Below are 22,299 nucleotides of genomic sequence, written 5' to 3' on the forward strand. Positions count from 1 at the left end.
ACGAGGCTTGAACTCGACACCGCGCCGCAGACAACTTTTCAGCGAAAATAATGAATTAATTCCCTGCGGATGAGAGCTCGTTTCTGGCTTTTAAACATTGTTTCTCGATGTTTTAGACTCAGATAAATCTTGACGAGATCGTTATGCCATCTCTTGAGAACTATATTCAAAAGATTCATAAAAAATTGAACAATGAGGGACTCGAAGAACGAAAGGTAAACTTGTCTTTGTGTATATTGTTACCTGGGTGAATTTTATGAATTCACGTCTTTAAATGTGCTTCTTGTTTTTCTTGTAAGATCAGTCATGCTGGAAAACTAGCACTTCATTTAATTGACTACTTTGCTTATTTTTCGCTTCAATTTGTAGATCAAAAAATATCTTGAAGAACTTGATCGTCTACAAATCACTCTGGATGTTTTGAAAGTAAGTCTCTTCGTAATTTGCATTTTATTAAATTTCCATTAGCTCTAAAGATTTAAGCGATCTTGTATACGGCAGATTCCACATTTGGAATCAACGAAATGCTTTTCGCGTGTGTGTTGTATTTTTCAGGATATCTTCACTAATAAAACAACGACAATTGCATGGTGTGTTCTCTCACCTTTATTTTCAAATGCATCATGGATATGATGACGTATGAATGTATTACACTACTTTCCCCCACAGAGTAAAATGGGGTTTCTCTCTCAACATAACTCAACAATAACAAGCAACAAATGAAAATACCTAGATGCTTAAAGGTTAAGTCTATCAACAGGTTTTTTAATGCTTTTAGATCTCCTCAAAATACATGGAGAGGCGGAAGCGTCATGACCTAAACTAAAAGGTGCCATTGGCACAGTTGAACTTCAGCTATCTGATATCTGTGACAATTCTGAGTTTTTGTTAGGATTTTCCTGTATTTCTTGCTTAGGCTGTTCATGTGACTCGGGAACCATAACTTCAGCCTCCTCAACCATATAAAGCCCTAAAATCAAATGATCAGCGTGGAAATAATGATTCCGACATCCTGTTTTAACAATATATGTTCTGGGACCACAAACTTTGACAACTGTCCCTGGAACCCATCTATCAACCTGAGATTTTGGTCTGGTGTTTCATACATGCACTCTGTCATTTTCTTGGAAAAATCTCTCTGTATCAACTTTAGGATCCTTATAAACTGTTTGCTTAGTTTGCTTGTGTTGAACAGCTTGATCTAGATCAGGTTTACCTAAGCCTAGCCTTGTCCTCAATTTACGTTTATCTATAAGTTCTGCTGGGGTCACACCAGTCGTGCTGTGAGGAGTTGTGCGATACCTAAACAAAAAGTTTGCCAATCTATGCTTCATGGATATTCCCTTGGTCTCCTCCAATACTTGCTTTATCAATGCTTCTTTCAACACTCTCACAGACCTCTCAGCTGCCCCATTGGATGGTGGATGATAGGGAGGGACCAAAGTGTGATTTATTCCATTCTTACGCATAAACTCAGAAAACTCATGGGACACAAATTGAGGACCGTTGTCAGAGACTAGCTCTTCTGGTAAATCATGAGCTGCAAAAATCAACCGTAGCTCATCAATTGTTTTATCAGCGGTGGTTGAGGTAATATGTTTGACCTCTATCCACTTGGAGCGGCTATCAACAACTACAAGGAAGTAGTCAGCTTCCTTTTGACAGAAATCGACATGAATTCTCTGGAATGGTTTACTTGGCCATTTCCATGGAATTAAAGGTGCACATGGCAGAGAGCTCCTAGTGCTCTGACACACTGTACAAGACCAGGGCAGGAAACTTTCTTTTCAATTCACTTGTCCCTTCAGACAAGTGTTGTGTGTATTTTGCTTGTCCGGACCACAAAACTACTTTTCCCAAAAATCGGTAACAGCAATCTAGGGTTTCAAAAATCCTTATTTTATCTCAACCATGTCCCAGTTAAGTGAAAAGCTAATTAGTCAATAAAAACATTCAATGCAACAAATTGAATAAAGTTATATTCTTTTCATACTTCTGTCGGTGTATGTCAAGTGGTCATGTGATTCCTGGCGTATTCGCGAAAACATCTTTTGCAATGGGCTGTCTTCCCGTTTCTGGTCATTCAGCAGTCTCGTATGGCAAACAACATGTTGATGACTTTTTGAATGGGCAGTTAAAGTTTCTCATCTAAATCTTTGAACTCCATCCCCACATCCAATATACATCGGGCTGCTTTTATCTGCTAATTCTGGAAACTTCCGACAAGTGGAGCAGTGCATTTTTATTTTCTTAGCTCATAACAAACCCAGTCGAATTATGTCATCGAAGCGGACTGAAATTTTCTTACACGCTTGGTTTCATATTTTTTTTTGTTATTTTCAATCTTTTTCCTTTTGGAAGGAACATCCTTGTCTGTATTGACGTTCCTAAGTGCTTCTGTGATCTTTTCAAAAATTTAAACAATTTTGATTGAGACATTGCCGATACTCAAGCGATTCAGGTCGCTGTAAAGCAAGGATCGCATGGAAATAAATTTGTCTTTGATTTCTTCGCTAAGCGTCACCAACTTCCACAAAAAGAAGAGAAAGTTTATTTTCAAGGCACTTAGTTATAAAATATGGGAAAAAATGATTTATTATTCATCCAAAGTCAGGCAACGTCAGAGCTCTACAACTTACTTGTCCAATCGGATAACTTCGATCACCTTTTTCCTCATCCGAATGGAAAAGTTACCCGTCTCGGACGTTCGGACAGGCCAAGTTTCCTGCCCCAAAGACCTCACTACATCCTCTATTTCCTCATCCATTTTAGGCCACCACACACATTGCCTTCATCCCACAAATAGCAGGGTGCTCCTAATGCAACTCCTTCAACATCTTGACTCTTAGAGAAGGTGGGATGATTACTTTTGAACCCCAAACAATGCAACTTTGCTCACAGGACAACTCTAGCCTACGATTGTGATAAGGTTTTAGCATTTTATCCTCACATCTGACTGGCCTGGCCATCCAGACATAACAAAATGAAAGACCTTGCTCATTGCAGGATCATATTGGGTTTCTCTAGCAATATCTTTTGCTAAAATGGGAAAATCATCATCAACAGCACTTACACGATAAATTGAAGCTTCACTAGCTAGATCAGAGCCTTTGTGTGGCAGTCGTGACAATGCATCACAGTTAGCATGATTTTCAGATCGTTTGAATACAATCTCATAGTCATATGCTGACAGAACTAGGGTCCACCGCTGCATCCAGGCTGCAGCTAATGTGGGAATGGCCGACTTTGGTCCAAGAATTGACAGCAGAGGTCTGTGATCAGTGACCAAACTAAACTTCTCACGATACAACAATTGATGAAACTTCTTTACCCGATAGATGATAGACAATGCCTCACACTCAATCTGGGCGTAATTCTTTTCACTAGGTGTTAAAGTTCTTGAGGCACAAGCTATGGGCCAGGACTCGACACTAACTTTTCAACTTACTAGCCAAGTGGCTAGTGACATATCAGATGCCTTTAGATGTTACAACAATTCCAGTCTGTTTACTAGCCAAACTGGCCAGTGGAAATTGAAAACCACTAGCCAAAACTGAATTTCTACTAGTCTGTGGCTAGTGGGCTACTGTTAGTGTCGAGCCATGTGAGCCTTTCCCTGCCGTCATCCATCACATGACTAATGACAGCTCCAAGCCCATAACTGGAGGCATCACAGGCCAGCCTAAGCTCTCTAGTGACATCATAGTGAACTAGCAGAGAGTCACTTGTAAGGCCTATGTAAGGCCTATGATGCCTTCTTTACAGGCATCTTAGGCCTTTTGGCACTCAGCAGTCCAAACCCATGCCTTTCCCTTCTTCAAAAGATCATGAAGGGGTGCTAGAGTACTCACTAGGTTTGGAAGAAAGGAATGGTAATATTGGATCATTCCCAGGAGTGAGCTCAACTCACTGATGCCACGGGGTACTGGTGCTTTTCTAACTGCTTCAAGTTTTTCTTTGACTGGCTACAGTCCAGCTTCACTTATTCGTAGACCAAGATAAACTACATCTGTTTTCAGAAATTCACACTTGGACAGCTTCAAGTGTACATTATATTTGTGCAGCCGTTCCAACACCTCTGAAAGGATTCTCAGATTTTCCTGAGAATCTGAACCACCTATCAGAATATCATCTTGCTTACAAACCCACTTTTCTACTTCCAGTAATATGAAGTCCATTTTTTCCCAGAAGAGTTTTGGGGAGGACTTAACCCCATAAGGAAGCTTAGTGTAAGAATACAGCCCCTTGTGCGTATTTATAGTAAGGTATTCTTGGCTTTTTTTGTCAACACTAAGTTGAGCGACAAATCAAGTTTACTAAAAACTTTGGAGCTACTAAGGGCAGTGTACAAGTCCTGTGTGGTTTGAAGAGGGTCTGGTTCATCCTCTGCTGACTGGTTTCTAGTGACCTTATAATCACCGCATATTCTGACTGATTTGTCAGCTTTGGGTACTACCACTATTGGGCTTGCCCACTGTGACCTCTCAACCTTCTTTATGATTCCATTCTTCTCCAGCTTATCTAACTCACTTTCAACTGCATCTTTTAAGAAATAATTATGGCACCTTTCTGGGTTTAAAGAAAACAGGTTTTGCTACTTTTTTAATAGTTATATGGGCCTCCAAACCCTGAAGATCTTTGTAACTTTCCTCAAAGAGAACCTTGTGCTTTGAAATTAAGTCGTGAAGCTGATTTGTGTTTCCATGAGGTTCTGGGCTTCTAATCTGGAAGATTTTCTCCCAATCCAACTTAACACGAGTAAGCCAATCCCTCCCAAGCAAGGTTGGTTTCCCTGTGTAATCTGCAACTAACAAGGGTAACAAGTAAATCTGGCCCTTATATACCACATCACATCTCATTTCCCCACACACATTCACCGGCTCCCCCGTATAGGTCTTAAGTATAGCATTTGAAGGTGCAAGGGAGAAGCTACTAAATTTTTGTGTATAAGTACTCTTACTCATAATTGAGCGATCCGCTGTGGTATCCACTTCAATCTTGCACATACAGCCATTGATTGACATGCTGACTTTGTACTTATCATTCTTCGATACACTGGATTCAACAGAAAATATACCCAGTTTATCATATTCATCATTACTTTGCATGTTGTGAATGCTACCCTTAGACGAAACTGAGTTGGCTTTGTTTTCTTCACTTTTATCACGACATCCTGTGGCGATATGCCCTATTTTTGAACACTTAAAACATTTAGCATTTTTAAACTTACAACTATTATAGTTGTGTTCTGCTCCACATCTAAAACATGATTTGTTTGACGAGTGTTCCTTTGCACTAACTTTCTCAGTTTTAAGTTGGTTAACAGTTCCTCTTTCACTTTCTCCCATGGCAACAGCAGGGTGAAATTCTTGCGAATTCTTCTCAGCCATCTGCATGGACTTTGCAATCTGACATGCTCGATCAAATGTAAGGTCTTCAGTATTCAGCAACTTGTTTTGTATCTTGACATTGTTGAGACCATAAATCGATCTCTCAGAGCTCTGTCCAGAAACTGTCCATAATTGCAGTAGATAGGCAATTTCTTTAGTGCAACAATGAAATCATTCATGGATTCACCTTGCTTTTGATTACGTGTGCCAAAGTGAAAACTTTCTGCAATCTCGAGTGGACGCGGATTGTAGTGTTTTTCCAGAAATTTGATTAGTTCAGTCAGTGGAATTTCCTTCAGCTTCTTGGGCGCCACAAGATTGCTTATTGTAGAATAAACTTCAGGCTCAACTTCTGTGAGAAAGATTGCCCTTTGTCTGTCTTTGACCAGTTCATTGGTCACCTCGTGATCTTGGCCTGCTGCTTCGATGATACCATTTGCAGTGAAAAACATCTCAATTCTTTCAACATAAGCACTGAACGTCTCTCTCTCAGGACTAAACTCCCTGACTTTACCTAAAAGTGCCCTGCCAGCCATCCTTGTTGCCAGAAACGTTGTATTTTGCAGGATATCTTCACTAAGAAAACAACGACAACTGCATGGTGTGCTCTCTCACCTTTACTTTCAAATGCATCATGGGTATGATGACGTATGAATATATTGCAGTGTGAACCATTTAAAGTGTAGAAATATCGAATTATACGTTACCTTTTTGTTTTTCCTTGGAGAAAGGAAGCTTATAAATTGAATTTAATATGATTATAGAATGATATGTGAATATGATCTGTCTCCCTCATGAAGACGAGATCATGCTTGTTAGTCACTGAAGTAAGCTACTTTTAATCTATTTAACAATCCCTGTGTGAATTTTCAAGATTGGTGTATAGTGATTGGTGAGTTTTGAGCCCTTTGTTTCCAATGCTTTTAAAGGGTTGTCATGTGGTCAGGGGAAGAGAATTTACAAAATTATCAACCAGGGGACATGTCCCCAATATAACAAAAGAATAATGATGATCTAAAAGTAATGCTGTGTATCAGTTTTTTAGGCATAATAATATACATGAAAAAATTTCTTAGTTCTGATTGGTTAAGATGAATGCAGTTTTCAGTTAATTCAGTGCAGAGGAGAGTTAATTCAGTGCAAAGAAACAAACAAACCAGACATTCTGATTGGTCAGAATGATTGGTCAACGTCAAGGTCAATGTCAAGGTCAATGTCACTTGCAGGGTTTGAATAAGTTATTTTTGCACATGATGCGCACGCTTTTGTTCTGCGTAGTTATAAGAAGCTACCTTGTATTATTTCATGTATATTATTAATAGATAATCACATGCTTTTCTCGTGCAATTTGGAATAAATAAGCACTTGTAAATTTTTTCAAAGACCACAAATTGCACTTGCCCTACGGGCTCATGCAATTTTGTTACTCTTTGAAAAAATTTACTCGTGCTTATTTATTCCAAATTGCACTCGAAATCATGTGATTACCTATACTAATGTTTGATGACTTGCACAAATATTATTATATCCATGTCTTTTCTCTGAAGTCAACCGGGATTGGAAGGGCTGTGAATCGTCTCCGAAAAAGAGGCAATGACATTGGGGATATAGCTTCCTCTCTTGTGTCAAAATGGAAAGATCTCTTGAAACAAGATAAGGACACTAGCATTTCACCACCTGATGTTGATGATAAAGATTTACTTACTCCAAGAGGTCCTGCAGCAACTGAATCAGAGGTGGATCTTCTTAACAACAAACATCACAGGTCCAGTCACAAAAGTGGAGAAATTAACTCAAAGGTACCATCAGAATTATACCTCTGGGCCTAGTTTTTCAAAAGAGGGTTAGGTTGGCCTAACCTTGGGATAACATTTTAGTCTTGTTATTCAAAGTGAGGTTAATACTAACCTCAGGTTAAGCAGCAGGTTAAATTTAACTCATCAGACAAGCAAGGTTAAATAGCTAACCTCTAGCTATAAGAGTGCCATCGATCTCGCACGCCAAAATGTTACAAGGAGTCCGTGAATTTTATATAGTGAATTATAAGTATTGCAATTCACACTTGAAACAAAGGATGCATTATTTTAAACAATTATTGATAAAAATTTTATGAAGCTATCAGAAGCTCATCCTGGTCTTTGCAGCATGGTGCAGTTATAAGCATGTCTTCCTTCCTATATGGGATGCTACTTCATCACAGGTTAAACCTTTCCTTGTCCCTGTTTCCTTTCCTTGTCCCCATTTCCTTACCTTGTCCCCATTTCCTTTCCTTGTCCCCGTTTCCTTTCCTTGTCCCCGTTTCCTTTCCTTGTCCCCGTTTCCTCTCCTTGTCCCTGTTTCGTTTCCTTGTCCCTGTTTCCTTTCCCTGCTAAGGTTTGAATGTGACTTCTTTCTATGAAGTCTGACACGTCTCCCACACATTTTTTACAATAAGTATAGGTAATTGCATGGGGCGGAGTAAAATTAAGGATTAATATCACGTGTGTTTTTGGAAGTTGCTGAAATTGCCCGAGTGGCGCAGCGACGAGGGCAATTTTTGCAACTTCCAAAAACACAAGTGATATTAGTCCTTAATTTTACGAGGAACCATGTGATTACTTGTTTATAATATAAGGGGCAAAAGTTTTCTTACTGATCTCGTGAAAAACGGGACGCCATTGTTACAAAACAAACAGAAATTTCTTTACCTTGGCAGCCGTTGCTAAGCGATTTTCAGCCAATCATTTTCAGGTAATTTTGCCTGGGGCAATTTAAAAAATTAAGAAAAAATGCCCTCTGTCTTGACGAATCACAATTCAGTAATTTTGCCCCCTATATGATAAGATGTTAAATCTGTGTTAAAGTGGACTTTTTTTTATTCAGACACGGCCAACACTGCAACTTTGTGATGTGTCATTTGGATGTGAACCTGTTAATGTGAAACCAAAGAAAAGACCTTTATCGTCAGTTGGTACAGCAACAAAATCGTCGTCACGTGACATAAGAACAGATGAACTGGATCTTCCACCTCTGCCATCATCATCTTCAGTCAACAACGCTCTGTTGCCAGACATCCAACCAAGTTATAAACCAATAAGACTACCTGAGTTCCCAGATGGTTCACCTAAAAAGCATAGAGGTATCAAATAAAATATTTTATTTATTTTTCTAAAATTTCTCAAAGCATGTTTATCTCAATTTAGGGTCTCCATGCCCCTGATGTGCCTAGTATGTGCTATCACTCATGTGTGAAAAAAAATCATCTTCACAGAAGTTACACTTAATCTGTGTGCAGCAATGAACAATGCTTATCATTGATTTTACTTGTGCATCTCTGCTTGATTTTCATCTTGTCTGATTTGCCTTCCGCCAGGGATCAAACCAGTTCGAAATTGTTGTAATCTAAAATCATGTTAAACTGCAACATACACACACAATAGTGAGACCTCTAGAATGAGAGATTGATGGTCAATGATTTCTGAATTCATTTGTCTCTTTCATCCAAGGTTTAGTCACTGGTGTGGTTGATGAGCATGCACTCATGTCCAGAAAATCCCGCACTCAAGTATTCTCTGGACGAAAAGTGGCAACTACGGTCACAAGTTAGTACACCTTGATTTTTATGAAATAATTTTTTTTTGTCAGTGTTAATCATGTTTATTCCCTATTCTCTCGCTAATTGCCAATTTTACTTTCATAGACATTCATTATGTTTATGATTCCTGTAAATTAAATGGGTATCTTTAAAAAGCTCAGCAGAGCTTGCTAGATCTCCTGCCGTAAAAAAAAAAAAAAATTGTGATGAATTACATTGTATAATATTGTTTGAATTTTAACCTTTTCATTACTTAACCCTTTGACACCTAAGAGTGGCTGGCATCTAATTTCTCCTTACAATATCACCCCTGAATCAAACATTAAGGTCAGGAGAATAAAGGAAATGATCACCTACTGAAGAAGCTCTTGATTGTTGAACAAATTCTCCTTGAAATAGAAGCTAGCGCTAAGAAGTCACGATGTTTCGACCTCTCTGAGGTCATTTTCAAGTGAGTAAGTTTTCCAAATCAGCATAACTATGTTGAAGCAAGTTGAAGACAATAAAATGTGGCGAATGCTAAAATATGTGAAAAAGTGTAAACAATATACAATGGAAGAGAATAAAAGAAAAAAATAATAAAATAATTGTGGCACGAATTGTTCTAAACAAAATGATAGTTTGGTGCGAATTGAATCGCACTGTTTGTTTAGTGTTGGTTTCAGTTCTTTGATAAAAAACATTTCAAAGACAAGACAGTCAAATTTGTTCTGACACTTCCTTAAGATTCAAAAACTCTGTGTGATGTCTTCTGGCTCCATGTCATGCTGCTCTCTGATTCTAAAGGAAGTGTCGGAACAAATTTGACTGTCTTGTCTTTGAAATGTTTTTTATCAAAGAACTGAAACCAACACTAAACAAACAGTGCGATTCAATTCGCACCAAACTATCATTTTGTTTAGAACAATTCGTGCCACAATTATTTTATTATTTTATTCTTTTATTCTCTTCCATTGTATATTGTTTACACTTTTTCACATATTTTAGCGTTTACCACATTATATCGTGTTCAACTTGCTTCAACATATTTATGCTGATTTGGAAAACTTACTCACTTGAAAATGACCTCAGAGAGGTCCAAACGTTGTGACTTTTTAGCACTAGCTTTTATTTCAAGGAGAATTTCTAAGAGACTACTTATTAAAATTCTCCTTGTCAGCACCTTAGGAAATCTATAGAGAACAGTATGGAGAATATGCATACTGATGTTAGGGTGAAAAGGTCCTTAGGAAATCTATAGAGAACAGTATGGAGAATATGCATACTGATGTTAGGGTGAAAAGGTCCTTAGGAAATCTATAGAGAACAGTATGGAGAATATGCATACTGATGTTAGGGTGAAAAGGTCCTTAGGAAATCTATAGAGAGCAGTATGGAGAATATGCATACTGATGTTAGGGTGAAAAGGTCCTTAGGAAATCTATAGAGAACAGTATGGAGAATATGCATACTGATGTTAGGGTGAAAAGGTCCTTAGGTAATGTATAGAGAACAGTATGGAGAATATGCATACTGATGTTAGGGTGAAAAGGTCCTTAGGTAATGTATAGAGAACAGTATGGAGAATATGCATACTGATGTTAGGGTGAAAAGGTCCTTAGGTAATGTATAGAGAACAGTATGGAGAATATCCATACTGATGTTAGGCCTTAGGGTGTAAAAGGTTAACCACTACTGAAACAGTACATAGCATACATTGAATATCAGCAATTACAATATTCTACTTTGTGTAAATTGTTGCTAATTCTGAGCAAATTAGGCTTCTTACAATGATTTTAATACTTGTGAATTTTTGTTGTATCTCCCAGCAGTGTCATCTTTGTTTGAGTTGTCAATGAAGATCTTGATTGAGAACATTGATGGTATAAATTTTTCTTTCCTGATGTACTTGCACCATTTAACAATTTCCATCCTTTATTTGTACAAAGAAGAATCTCTTATCTCTATGATCTCTGTCATCCTCCTTTCCTAAGAAGGGATATATAACAGTGGGGGATCCAGGGGGAGGGTCCGGGGGGTCCGGATCCCCCTATCAAACCTGACGCTTACAACTTTGAGACAGGATTGTCTATCACTTTTAACTGGCTGATTTTTTTAATGAATCCAAATAAACGGTAAGCGGCAAAGGAATTATAACGTGCAACCGCGACTGGTGGGAGGGGGTGTGGGGGAGAAGTAATTTGCCTCAAAGAGTCCAACAGTCCTTTCTGAACCAAAGTTTGGACGCCCCCAATCAAAAATTACCGGATCCGCCTCTGTATAACAGATTATGGCAGCCAGAGTGTAACTCTTGCTGTATACCCATCTGTAGCTTTCATGGCAGCTGCATAAATGAAATGTTATCATTCTTGTTTTTTCATATTTAACCCCAGCTCTCAGTGACACTGGTGGAGTACCTTATGATATTATTCACCCTGTTCTTGAAAGGTAAGTTTTTTTTTTTTTCACTCTACTTATCAATTATAACAATATTTTAAAAGGGAGCTCACTTCACTGAAGGTACTCTTTGGTGGGGCCCTGCATATACAACAATTAACATCAATTGAATAAAAACTTCAAATGGTAAATGAGTTAAAACTAGATTAAGAATAGAAACAGTACAAAACAATTAAAAACATTTTAAAAGTTTATTAAAAATGTACGAATCAAGTATTTTTAAGTCTTCAACATATTAATTTATTGGAAGAACTGCATAGTTATGAATAATAGATAATAAATACAGTTTTTTGTTTGGTCCTCAAAGTATGCATGTGGCATGTGTATTCAGCAAGGTGAATTGATAAAGGATAGGTCAACTATAATCTTTCAATTTGAAACAATTAGTATGTAATTCTTGATGTCCATTTGTAAATTTTTTGACAGAGATAACTAGCTTAATACTGGGATTTTTTTGATTTTGTAATTTGATTGCCTGAGTGAGAAAATCATTAAAAGGAATGTTGCCACCAACAACATGAGCAGAAGTCATCATCAGAGTCAAGGGGTTGTCAGGTGCTAGTTAATGGATAATTACTGAGGCATATGGCATTATGAGAAATATTGCAGCCAGTTTCGGCCTATGGCCTCAGCTGGCTGCAATATTTCTCATAATGCCATGTGCCGAAGTAATTATCTATTATAATTATTGATCCCCATGAAATCCTATTGTTCTGTGTCTGTGTTGGATCTTCGATTTTAGTCACACCTATGTGTGATAATTGTGATGCTCATTGCTATTGTTCTTTGTTGTTATGAATATATCTTAGATTTTAATTGTGCCGAGGGTTGTTATTGTAGCTCATTGTTATAGTTGTTCAAAACAGTTCTAATGATGGAATTCGTGCAAAGTGTGGAACACTGCTAATTTGCATATTTTATAAGCCAGAGAATTCAGTCATTTTACTCAGTGTGAACCTAGGTTTAGAAAGAGGATGGATTCGTCGGAAGACGAAGGATTATTTATTACACAGAGCTCTACGAAGGCAGATAATTTAGCAGAAATCGAAGATAATGTAGTGTAACGTTTGGACATTTCTGTCAGTGTTTTAATTCTTTATCGACTTCTAAAGGCGGCGTTTCCATTTTCTTTTTTTAAATAGAGCAAAGATTTAGAATGCCAATTACAGCTTCAGAATGCGAAAAACTTGACAAAAGTTGGGTTTCAGATGCCAGCTGGTGGAAATGGGCATGGGTTTTGAAAGTCTTTGAGGAGTGGAAGTAGCAATATTTTTAATAATTGTAACCTGCACACTGCAATATTTTAATATTGCAGCCTGGACACTGCAATATTTTTGATTTTGCAGCATACTTATTTAGCGCGTTTAATTATGTTACCCCTGATAATCTCCCTGCCAACAAAAAGGACCACCTCCGTTTCCTTATACAGTTGTTTTGTCATCTTAAAGACTACAATCGTTGATTTAATGCAGAGAGAGAACAATAGAATTTCATGGGGATCAGTAATTATTTGGATGGTATAAGCTTGGTTTGGGAAAACCGAATGGTCAAGTTTGACATGATGTTATTGGCTTTAAGGCCCAAGTAGCAAAAATATTTGATTGGTCAGCTTCAATCTGTCAATAAAGTAGGTTTGTTCTGCTTGGTTGGTTGCTGAATGTCATTGTCTTGTAGTCATTTGCTTGATGCAGTAGTTGTTGGAATTTTTTATGAAATGTCTGAGTGAGTTAATCAGCTTTCCAGGGAGGTAGGGAAAGTGTTATAACACTCAACTGAAGCTCCTCATTTAACTCTGATGATAACATCTGCTGTGATTCTCAAAATATCAGTTACAGCTACTAGAAACAGTTCTTCCCAGGCCTACTCTCTTACCAGGATCAGACTACACACTTAATCAACTGACACTTGTGGGCACCAACCATTTACTATATTATGGAATCTTTTTTTAGGTGCACTCCTCAGCAACTCTTGCATTTGGAAGATTGTAACCCTGTAAGTAAAAACATTTTGCTGTTTATTTAGTCAATGTTACTTATCAAAAACTTCCCATGGCAGCAACAAGTTTGTCAGAATTACTTTGGATATATCAACAAAGTTGAAATGGTAAATTGGCCACCATAACGATTACAAAAGCTGACGTTTCGAGCGTTAGCCCTTCGTCGGAGCGAATGACGAAGGGCTAATGCTCGAAACGTCAGCTTTTGTAATCATTACGGTGGCCAATTTACCATTTCAACTTTGTTGATATATCCAAATTATTTCGTTACTCCCACCGACGCAGCCCCAAACAGTTTCTTTCGAAACTATCAGCCTTAATTCATTTGTCAGAATTACACCTGATTTGATGAATCTGTGGGCTCTTGAATGCATTTAGGATTACTTTTTTCCTGCTTAATAATGTTCTTCTTGCTGTGAATATGTTTTGCACTCAATATGTGAGTCTATCAGGCTCAAGTGAATGTCTTGGAAGTGGGAAATGAAGGTAACATTAAGAGACTTAGGGATGGTGTTTGAGAGTTTGAATAATTTTTTTTTTCTTGCAGTACTTCATTGATGATACTGACCTACTTTGGGAGAGGCATTGCAGCAGAGAATTCAAAGGAACAAAACCAAAAACAGGGCAGACCTGGAGGGAACTGTACATGGTAAGTATTGTGTTGTTACATTCCATTCTATGTGACATCAGGCCAATTGTCTGACTCTATATAATTCTATAATCTGGTTTCACCTCCATGGTGACAATAGCCTCTGAGTTGGCCATCATTAAATAATAAAATGCTACCGTTCTTTGTGACGAAGCTATTGCTCAAGGTGGGTGGGCGTGCTTCTTTGAAAAAAAACTTTGAATTCCAAAACTCAGAAGCAGTACTGTAGAGATCAAATGAGAAATTGTTCAGAACTGGGAGTTCACTGCTAATTACCACTTTTGAGCTTCTGATTTCAAGTAATTATTTGCCCCCAGGGATGAACACGTCTCAAAGGAGTGTGAACTATACTCAAGTTATGGGTCTTGGCGGGTCTGTGGTGGGTCTGTGGTGGGTCTGTGGTGGGTCTGTTAAATGAGGGAAGAGTTTTGGTCACATATATTTTCATGACAAAGCTACATGTCATGTATTTTTAATTTTGTTTCTTCTATAAGCAAAATGAAAGTGAAAGAGAAATGAGGCTAAAAAGAATACATGCTAAAATAAGTGCCAATCAAGCAGCAAAAACTCCTGGTAAGTGTAAAATGGTAGCTGTATAGTAACACATTAGAGACTTAACTCTTTCCACCTCAACATCAATATGCTAACCACCTCCCAGTTAGCTCAATAGATAGAGGGCTGGACTGTTGTGCGGGAGGTCGAGGGTTCGAGCCCTGGCCAGACCTACACTCAAGGTCTTAAAATAATTGAGAAGAATATCCTGTCTCTCTATAACATCAAGAAATGGTTAGATATTCTAGTCTTCTTGGATAGGGACAAATAAATGGAGGTCCCGTCTTCTGTCTTCTGCAGGGTTAGGGGTAGGAGACGTTAATTTCCCACGCACGAGATTACTGTGTGATGGATGTCTTACCCTGGGGAGGGATTTATTGGGTGGACTACTTGCATGGTTTGCATGTGTTCCATTCTTGTCCAACCCTACTGCGGTAATACAGTGAAAAAAAAAATGGCTAGAGGCATATTCTCCATACTGTTTTGCTTACATTTGTCAAGCTTCTTATGTTAATGATCATCGTATTGCTTAATTCAGCAATGGTATGGTCAGGAGAATTTAGATGCTAATCACTCTTAGGGGTTAAAAGGTTAATAAGGGAACACATCAAACTTTCTTTGCGCCCACATGCAGTAGTGGATCCTAGGGAACACATCAAACTTTTTTTATGCCCACATGGAGTAGTGGATCCAAGGGAACACATCAAACTTTCTTTACGCCCACATGCAGTAGTGGATCCAAGGGAACACGTCAAACTTTTTTTATGCCCACATGGAGTAGTGGATCCAAGGGAACACATCAAACTTTCCTTATGCCCACTTGCAGTAGCGGATCCAAGGGAACACGTCAAACTTTCTTTATGCCCACATGCAGTAGTGGATCCAAGTTCAAGCACTGCCTGGTTACATAATGAATCACCTCAGTCTGTAAATTGACAAGGAAATCAGATGTCTGCTGCTACTTCTTGATTTCTTGTCTTGTTGAGAAGTTGTTTTGGTTGTTGGGGGTATTAGCCATGAGTTCTACACAAATTTATAACATAACTAAAGCAAAGTGTGTACTCTGATTGTTTAATTCAGCATCTACTATTTGCCCATGGGTGTATGCTGCTGGCGTGAGCAAATGCTAAGACTATTTTATCTGCGTGCGCTTGTTTTTTCTGATCACATAAGATTTCTAAATTCAAAGGGAACTCTTGTTACAATGTATCAATGTTATGTTATAAAACAAATGGTAAACACCACAGTTTTTTCATAGTTCTGCTGAACTCTTTCACCGGTTGTTGGATACAGACCTTATAAAGAGGATTTTGGTCGGTATTCCAGGAAGCATGATTAAACTTTATTGAGTTGCTGTTGTGCAGTCGGTTGTTATGAATGAATTTTCGCGCACTGGTTTTCTCTTGTCATGTAAGACTACACGAACATTTTTTTGCGATGTAGCTCAATAAGTTATGTTATAATGCCATAGCATGCACTATTGAGTTATGGATGCACTTGGCAGGTTTGCTAAGCACTCAAGAAGCTAGAGTCGCACTTGGCTATCGCCTCGTGCGACTCTTACGCTTCTTTCATACTTAGCAACCTCCTGTGTGCATCCATAACTCAATAGTACACACTATGGCATTCACCATTTGTTAAATCAGAGTAGAAAACTCAGGGGTCTGGTTGCAGCTGTGTGACAAAAGTGATGTTTTTTGACGTACACTGTCAGTCAAGAATCCTCATCTAGCAGTTTATTTATTGTGTTTACTCATATTGAAAACTACTTGCAATGCTTTATATCAAGTAAGCTGTGATTAGTAATTCATACACTTGAAGTATTATTCAGTACTCAGTATGCTTTCCCTTGGCTTTTTAAGGGTGCAGGTCGACTCTAGAAAATTTGTCTTTCTTTGCAGAACGGCAGATCAAACTTGCCTATGTTGAATCAGAAGCCAAGCCTCCTCGTGAAGTCCTAAGAAAGCAGGCTAGATTTGGGACTGGCTCAGGAAATCATGCTGGCAAACAAATGGCCTCTCCCATAGCAAGGGCTCCACAGGGTCACCAAAGAAACCACAGTGCTTCACCAGCCAAAAAGCATACATGTATGTGTCTGTAACAATGAGATCACTTTTAATGAAGTAATAACATGAAATTGCAATAGTTAAAATCGCCATAATTAATCAACAAAAATACATGATTGTAATCACATATTAGAATTTTAGTGATTATTATCAATGAATGCTGAATTACCACACTGTTCCTGTTCACTTTTAGTACCAGCACCGATGATGAAAAAGACTATGAAACTCTTCAAAAACCAGAGGTTGGTCAGCATTTTGAGACATGCTTCTGATAAAGGCCTATGGGTGTTAGCAAAAACAAAAAACAAAAAAATAAGGAACCATCTTGTCGAAAAATCTGGTATTACCATTACAACAGCAGTTATGATAACTTCATTTGAGACCTAAAGTGCGTGTATTCCTGTTACACAGATCTCCATGACCATAAAGATCTTATGACAAACTTTGTACCCAAGGAGGGGTGGGTGGGGACAGGATGTTGTGTTGTTTTTTCGGTATTCAGATTTGACATTTGACAGCCAATAATTAGATTGTAGTGAACTTATGTCTCAGATTTCAGAGCTTGTATTTATCTTTTAAATTGTTATTTTCCTTCTAGGAGCAGAGCAGCAACAAGCATTAAGCGGAGGTAGCATTTCTGCCACTGACAGTAACAAATATTTCTCTTTGGTTAGAAGTATTATGGGTCATAAAGAAACTCAAACAGGCATACAGAAGGAAATACTGGTAAATTTAGGGAGGGACTATTTATCTAGTAATCCTAAAACAGCTATAAGAAAATGAGATATTTTCTGTGAAGTTTTGAGTCTTTTTTGCTGACCTGCTGTTTAAAGATAATTAGGTTCCAGAAGTCATACGATTTTAAATGCCACTGTTGAAATATCTGTAGAATAATTTACCACTAACTGGGTATTGGAATTCTGAAAAGTAACCTCAGCATTTCAAAACTGCCTCCACATGTGCTGAAAATCTGACTATGAACCCTGCCATCTTGAAAAAAAAAAACGTAAGGTGGCCATACATATAAGACTACAAGGCACAGTTCCAATAGCCTTTGTATTTTGTACTGATTATTTCAGGAAAATCACTATTTGAGTGACAATGCCACTTTGTATAACTTCTTGTTCAAACCGATCCTACTGAAATTCAATGTTTTACTTCCCAGATGAGCATAATATTGCCAAGAAATATTCAAAGAGGCAGCATCCATACTTGGGCTTTAAGCGCATTTGAGAAAAAAATTAATGGTTGATTTACTGGCAGGTCATTTGAAATCTGATCATGAAATCAGTGGATTAGTTCCATACGTAATTTTTAAGGGGTGAGATGAAAAATAATTAAGAAGGGATTTAAAACATGTAACTTTTCCCCCATAACATCCATACAATATCCTACAAATAGGCTCTGAGAATACTCAAACTTACCAGCTGGAAGGTGTTATCTTGATCTAACACCAAATTCTCAAAACTAATTCACAAGAAATGTGTAGTAACTTGAGGGGAGAATTGATTACCAGATCTTTAGAGCTAGAAGGTTGAGGCAAATTATTATGACATTGTATATAATTTAGGTAGGTTAGGAATATATTGAGTGGATGCAAATTTCAAATTTCTCTCTTAAGTAAAATATTTATTGTTTGCAATTTTTTGTGTAGGGTGAGCAATATTATTTTCTATTACCTCCATGTTGCTTGGAAAAAGTCAGGCAAAGGAAGGAAAAAATTATTAGGAAGAAAGTATTGGGCAACTTGAAATATCTAATTCTGTCATCAAAGTAGGTGTGAAACACATATAGAATAATGATCCAAATTTTTAATTTATAAGAAATGGATTGTAAATTCTTGATATGAATTAAAAAAAAATCACAATAGTTTCATACCAACTCTTGAAGACATTGGAAAAAAAATTCAATTGTGAATTGCATGTCATTAGACCTAGGTGTGATGCAAAATGATTTGCCAAGGAGTTTGAAATGAATAAGAATGTTATGGAAGGTTTAAAATTTTTCCTTCAAATACCTCAAGAAAGAACGATAGTTTAACAAGCATTGCTCTAAGCAAGTAGTTAGTGTAAGCTTTTTATGAAATTGCAATGAATTGTTTTTACTTTGCGAAACCGCCAAAAGGAATTTAGTATTAAACAAAAAAAAAACCCTGGTCTATAGTATGTTGTGGCTTGTGTTGTATTTGACCCTACACCAAAGTGTGACCGGAGTATGATTTCACCTTTCATCATTACCCTTTTGTGAAACATTGAAGACACCCACTGAACAAAAAAGCTTCGAACTGTAAGCTATCAATTGCATGCAAATGTCCAAATCGCACCTATTCTGTGGGCTGTTAAAACCTCTTGTGCACCTGACACGACACTCATAATCAAAATTATTTTCTCTCAATATTCTTATGTGTGCATCTCTGCTACAAAAAGAAATTTGTGAAATAACCTTGACGCTTTAGAAATGTGATTAAATATGCATCCTGCAAAAGTTTCAAAGCCATACCTCTTCTATGGGTGAAGAAAATTCCCTCTAAATATTGAAACAATAGAATTTTGTTAATCATGAATCAGTATCTTGTCAATGAATTATCCATACGTTAGATAGAGCATGATTAACTGTGCATGCTATAAAAGTTTTGAGGCCATACCTCTTCTGAGGGCCGAGAAAATCCCCTCTGAATATTGAAGCAGTGGAATTTTGTTAGTGAGCCAGAAAACCCAGTTTGGGTCATTCCCCAGAAACAATGCCAAAAGGTCATTAACAAAATTCTTTTGTTTAAATCCCCTCTGAATATTGAAACAGTGGAATTTTGTTAGTGAGCTAGAAAACCCGGTTTGGGTCATTCACCAGACACGATTCCAAAAGGTCATCAACAAAATTCTTTTGTTTAAATCCTCTCTGAATATTTAAACAATAATTTATAATATTTTGATGAGGTATGAATGTAGGAAATTGTTCTAAAGCTTCCTTGTTCATTGATCTTAAGTGCTCCAAGATCCTATTTGTTTGGTCAGGGTATAGGCCATAAACAACTCTTTCATTTCAATTTGAGTTCAAAGCAGAGGGGAGGGAGGAGAGATAACCTCTGTTTTGAAAGGTGAATTTATCAGTCACAACCAATAAAGAAGTCATAACTGATTACTTAATTTGATGGCCTGCTCCCAGTTGGCTTGTTAGCTCAATTGGTAGAGCACTGCACTAGTATCGCAGAGGTCAGTGGTTCGAATCCCATACAGGCCTGAATTTTTTTCAGGTCTGATTTTCACTATTGCTTAAATAGTGCTTTACTGCAAAGGATCGTGCACATCTACATAAATGATTACTATTTGCACCAAATAATAGCTTTATGAAAAACATACTTTATTGTATTTGATATATTTATTTACATAAATTTTGAAATAAATTCCTTGTAAATACTTTTTACTAGAATTTAATTGTTGTTAATATCAATAAACCAATCACATTTTAATATTAGTCAGTGCTCATTAATTCCCCAAAACATTGTCTTAACATCACAACAGAACACACCTGCCTGAAACATCTGCTGAGTGAAGAAGATTTTACTCATAAACAGAATGTTATCACAATTTGACAAGATTAATCCAAACTGGCAATATCAACAGGGTCTCCAGTTATGATTGATCCTGTCACATACCCAGGAATAAATTGAATGTTTTCCCTCTGAGCAAGTTATTAGATCTTTATGGAAAATTACTGTGACATCATTCAAACTATTTTATCTCTTTAAGTTCAATAGCTCTAAACTTGCTGGTAAAGTAACATGTTTGTTATTTTTTCACTCACCTTATGTTTTCTCTGACCAGTAATGAATAATTTGATTCTAGTTGCTTTTTACACAATGCAGGTAACTTTGTTTTAAGTAATCTTCATGTAAAAGTGAAAATTTAATTGTAGAAAAATACAGAGTGATCTTATTAGCTTGGACATTAAGCTTGAGTGATTCTAAATTGTCATAAAGGCTCCCAAACATAACATAATCACAAGATAACAATAACAAAAATTTAATTGGAATTATCAATCCACAGGGTTTAAATTAATCTAAAATAAATAAAAAAAAGCTTTGCAGATAAATTTGCCTTCCTGGGTTTAAATGGCTTGAAAATAATTAACACTACCTAAATTCCTTCTAATGGGGGTTTGCAGAGACTTTGACAGTATAGATATTTGACAGTATAGATATTTGACAGTATAGATATTTGACAGTATAGATATTTGACAGTATAGATATTTGACAGTATAGATATTTAAACAGTAGCAAGGTACAGCTTACATTTGTCTACCCCATCCAAAAACAAGGAAGATTAGGTTCCTAAGCTGATGAAAATGGTACTAAATTAAAATAGTCTTTGTCATTTTCTAAAGTGATAATATGCTAGGAACAAAGTCAGTTCTTGTCACAAAATCGAGTCATCAATATACTGAAGTGTAATTTTTTTGGAATTCATCTCTGGAGAGCATGTCACTCAAACACTGTTGTCAAAAGAGAAGTTTGGATCAACTTGTGCAACTTTGGCAGCATAGAATGCATGCATCACTGTCAAAACCTGCTGCATATTAGTGAACTCCAATTCCTGAAATGTAATAAGAAATAAACTTCTGGTTAAACAAACATCTCTATAATCAACAATTTTGTAAAGAAATTTAAGACCACCAAAGATGAAAGGACACAATAGAAACATAAAATCATAATTATTGACAAGCTGAGAAGTTGTACTGTACAAGAATCTATGACAATGACATTCTGTATATCTTACTAACCAAGCGCGAGGGCTGTACTGGGAGAATATTGGCCAGAGTTCTTGACAGTACGGATCTCGCTGCGCTCGGTTCATACAAAAAAAGACCAAGGGCCAATATTCTTTCAGTACAGTCCCAAGCAAACTTGGTTAATGAGAGATTTATTATACAACTGAAGTTCAAAGGGACACAAGTGCGGTATCATTCGGGACCATTTGGGACAGTGCCCGGTCCAGTACTGAGAGAATATTGACTGGCAATAGAGCATTTTGATTGGTTGATTTTAGTTATTGGCCCTCTGACTGCCCAAGTCGTGTAATAAAATTGTATACTGAACAATCAAAAGAAAGTTCAAGAGACAAACAAAGTTCAAAACAAAAACTTATCACTGTTGTTTGCAGTTTAGATTTCTGACACTTACTTAACTTTTTCTATGAAACACAATAACATTCTTTTACTGAATTCATAGTACACATGATGTAATTTATTGTAACAAGTTCATAAAAATTTTAAGTGAGGATGCCATTTGTAACTGAATGACTCACCTGTCGATCAAAGGGACCAGCAGGTGACTGAGAAAACAGCAAAACAATCTTTCGAGCTCCATCATCTGAAGAGCCACGAAGAAACGAGAAGCGGTACTGCCACAGAAGAGACTAACAAAAAAAAACAAAATAAAATAAAACCTCTGTAAGTCAGGATGAGCAAACAACTTTCATTGCTACCCTACCTCTTAAAAGTACTCTCAGAAATAAGTACAAACCCGATCTGTTCCACTGTACAGTCGCAGGCCTCTTTTCAGGTCAAACACAAGCTTCACACTCTGTCCACGCCACTTTCCTGGGAATGATCGAGACTAAAAATAACAATAAAGCAATGAG

General features: G+C 37.2%; 2 protein-coding genes and 1 pseudogene across 7 annotated transcripts in view; 1 reads left to right on the forward strand and 2 right to left on the reverse strand.

Annotated features, from left to right (window-relative positions):
• LOC111333629 (elongin-A) lies at positions 1–20,129 on the forward strand. Of its 4 annotated transcripts, XM_088747038.1 has the most exons (14): positions 2–215; positions 370–426; positions 6,938–7,189; positions 8,253–8,508; positions 8,876–8,971; positions 10,773–10,826; positions 11,337–11,391; positions 13,350–13,392; positions 13,944–14,045; positions 14,540–14,618; positions 16,499–16,684; positions 16,857–16,905; positions 17,262–17,291; positions 17,829–20,129. In XM_088747038.1, exons 1-14 carry the CDS (start codon positions 144–146, stop codon positions 17,830–17,832), a joined length of 1,335 nt encoding a protein of 444 aa, XP_088603164.1. In that variant the 5' UTR covers positions 2–143; the 3' UTR covers positions 17,833–20,129. The 4 variants fall into 4 exon arrangements, with proteins under 4 accessions (XP_088603166.1, XP_088603164.1, XP_088603163.1 ...); XM_088747037.1 differs by having other exon boundaries at positions 3–215; positions 17,262–20,129; XM_088747039.1 differs by having other exon boundaries at positions 3–215; positions 10,776–10,826; positions 17,262–20,129.
• Positions 4,557–5,926, reverse strand: LOC148736590 (uncharacterized; annotated as a pseudogene).
• Positions 20,000–22,299, reverse strand: part of LOC111333637 (gamma-2-syntrophin) — a 20,341-nt gene continuing 18,041 nt past the window's right edge. For all 3 annotated transcript variants that reach the window (XM_088747035.1, XM_088747036.1, XM_088747034.1), the window contains exons 19-21: positions 22,182–22,274; positions 21,964–22,074; positions 20,000–21,252 (exon numbers count right to left, since the gene is read on the reverse strand). In XM_088747035.1, the coding sequence (XP_088603161.1) occupies positions 21,145–21,252; positions 21,964–22,074; positions 22,182–22,274 (312 nt within the window). In that variant the 3' untranslated portion in view covers positions 20,000–21,144. The remainder of the gene's footprint in view (positions 21,253–21,963; positions 22,075–22,181; positions 22,275–22,299) is intronic.

The sequence above is a fragment of the Stylophora pistillata genome, chromosome 2 (genome assembly GCF_964205215.1).
Source record: "Stylophora pistillata chromosome 2, jaStyPist1.2, whole genome shotgun sequence".
Lineage (NCBI taxonomy): Eukaryota > Metazoa > Cnidaria > Anthozoa > Scleractinia > Pocilloporidae > Stylophora > Stylophora pistillata.

What these genes read in the sequence shown, in the direction of transcription:
- LOC111333629 (XM_088747038.1), top strand. Translation starts at nt 144, where the DNA reads ATGCCATCTCTTGAGAACTATATTCAAAAGATTCATAAAAAATTGAAC. An exon ending in GTGGAGAAATTAACTCAAAG is followed by an intron (nt 7,190 to 8,252) that starts GTACCATCAGAA and finishes TTTTTTATTCAG; the next exon opens with ACACGGCCAACACTGCAACT. An exon ending in ATTCACCCTGTTCTTGAAAG is followed by an intron (nt 11,392 to 13,349) that starts GTAAGTTTTTTT and finishes ATCTTTTTTTAG; the next exon opens with GTGCACTCCTCAGCAACTCT.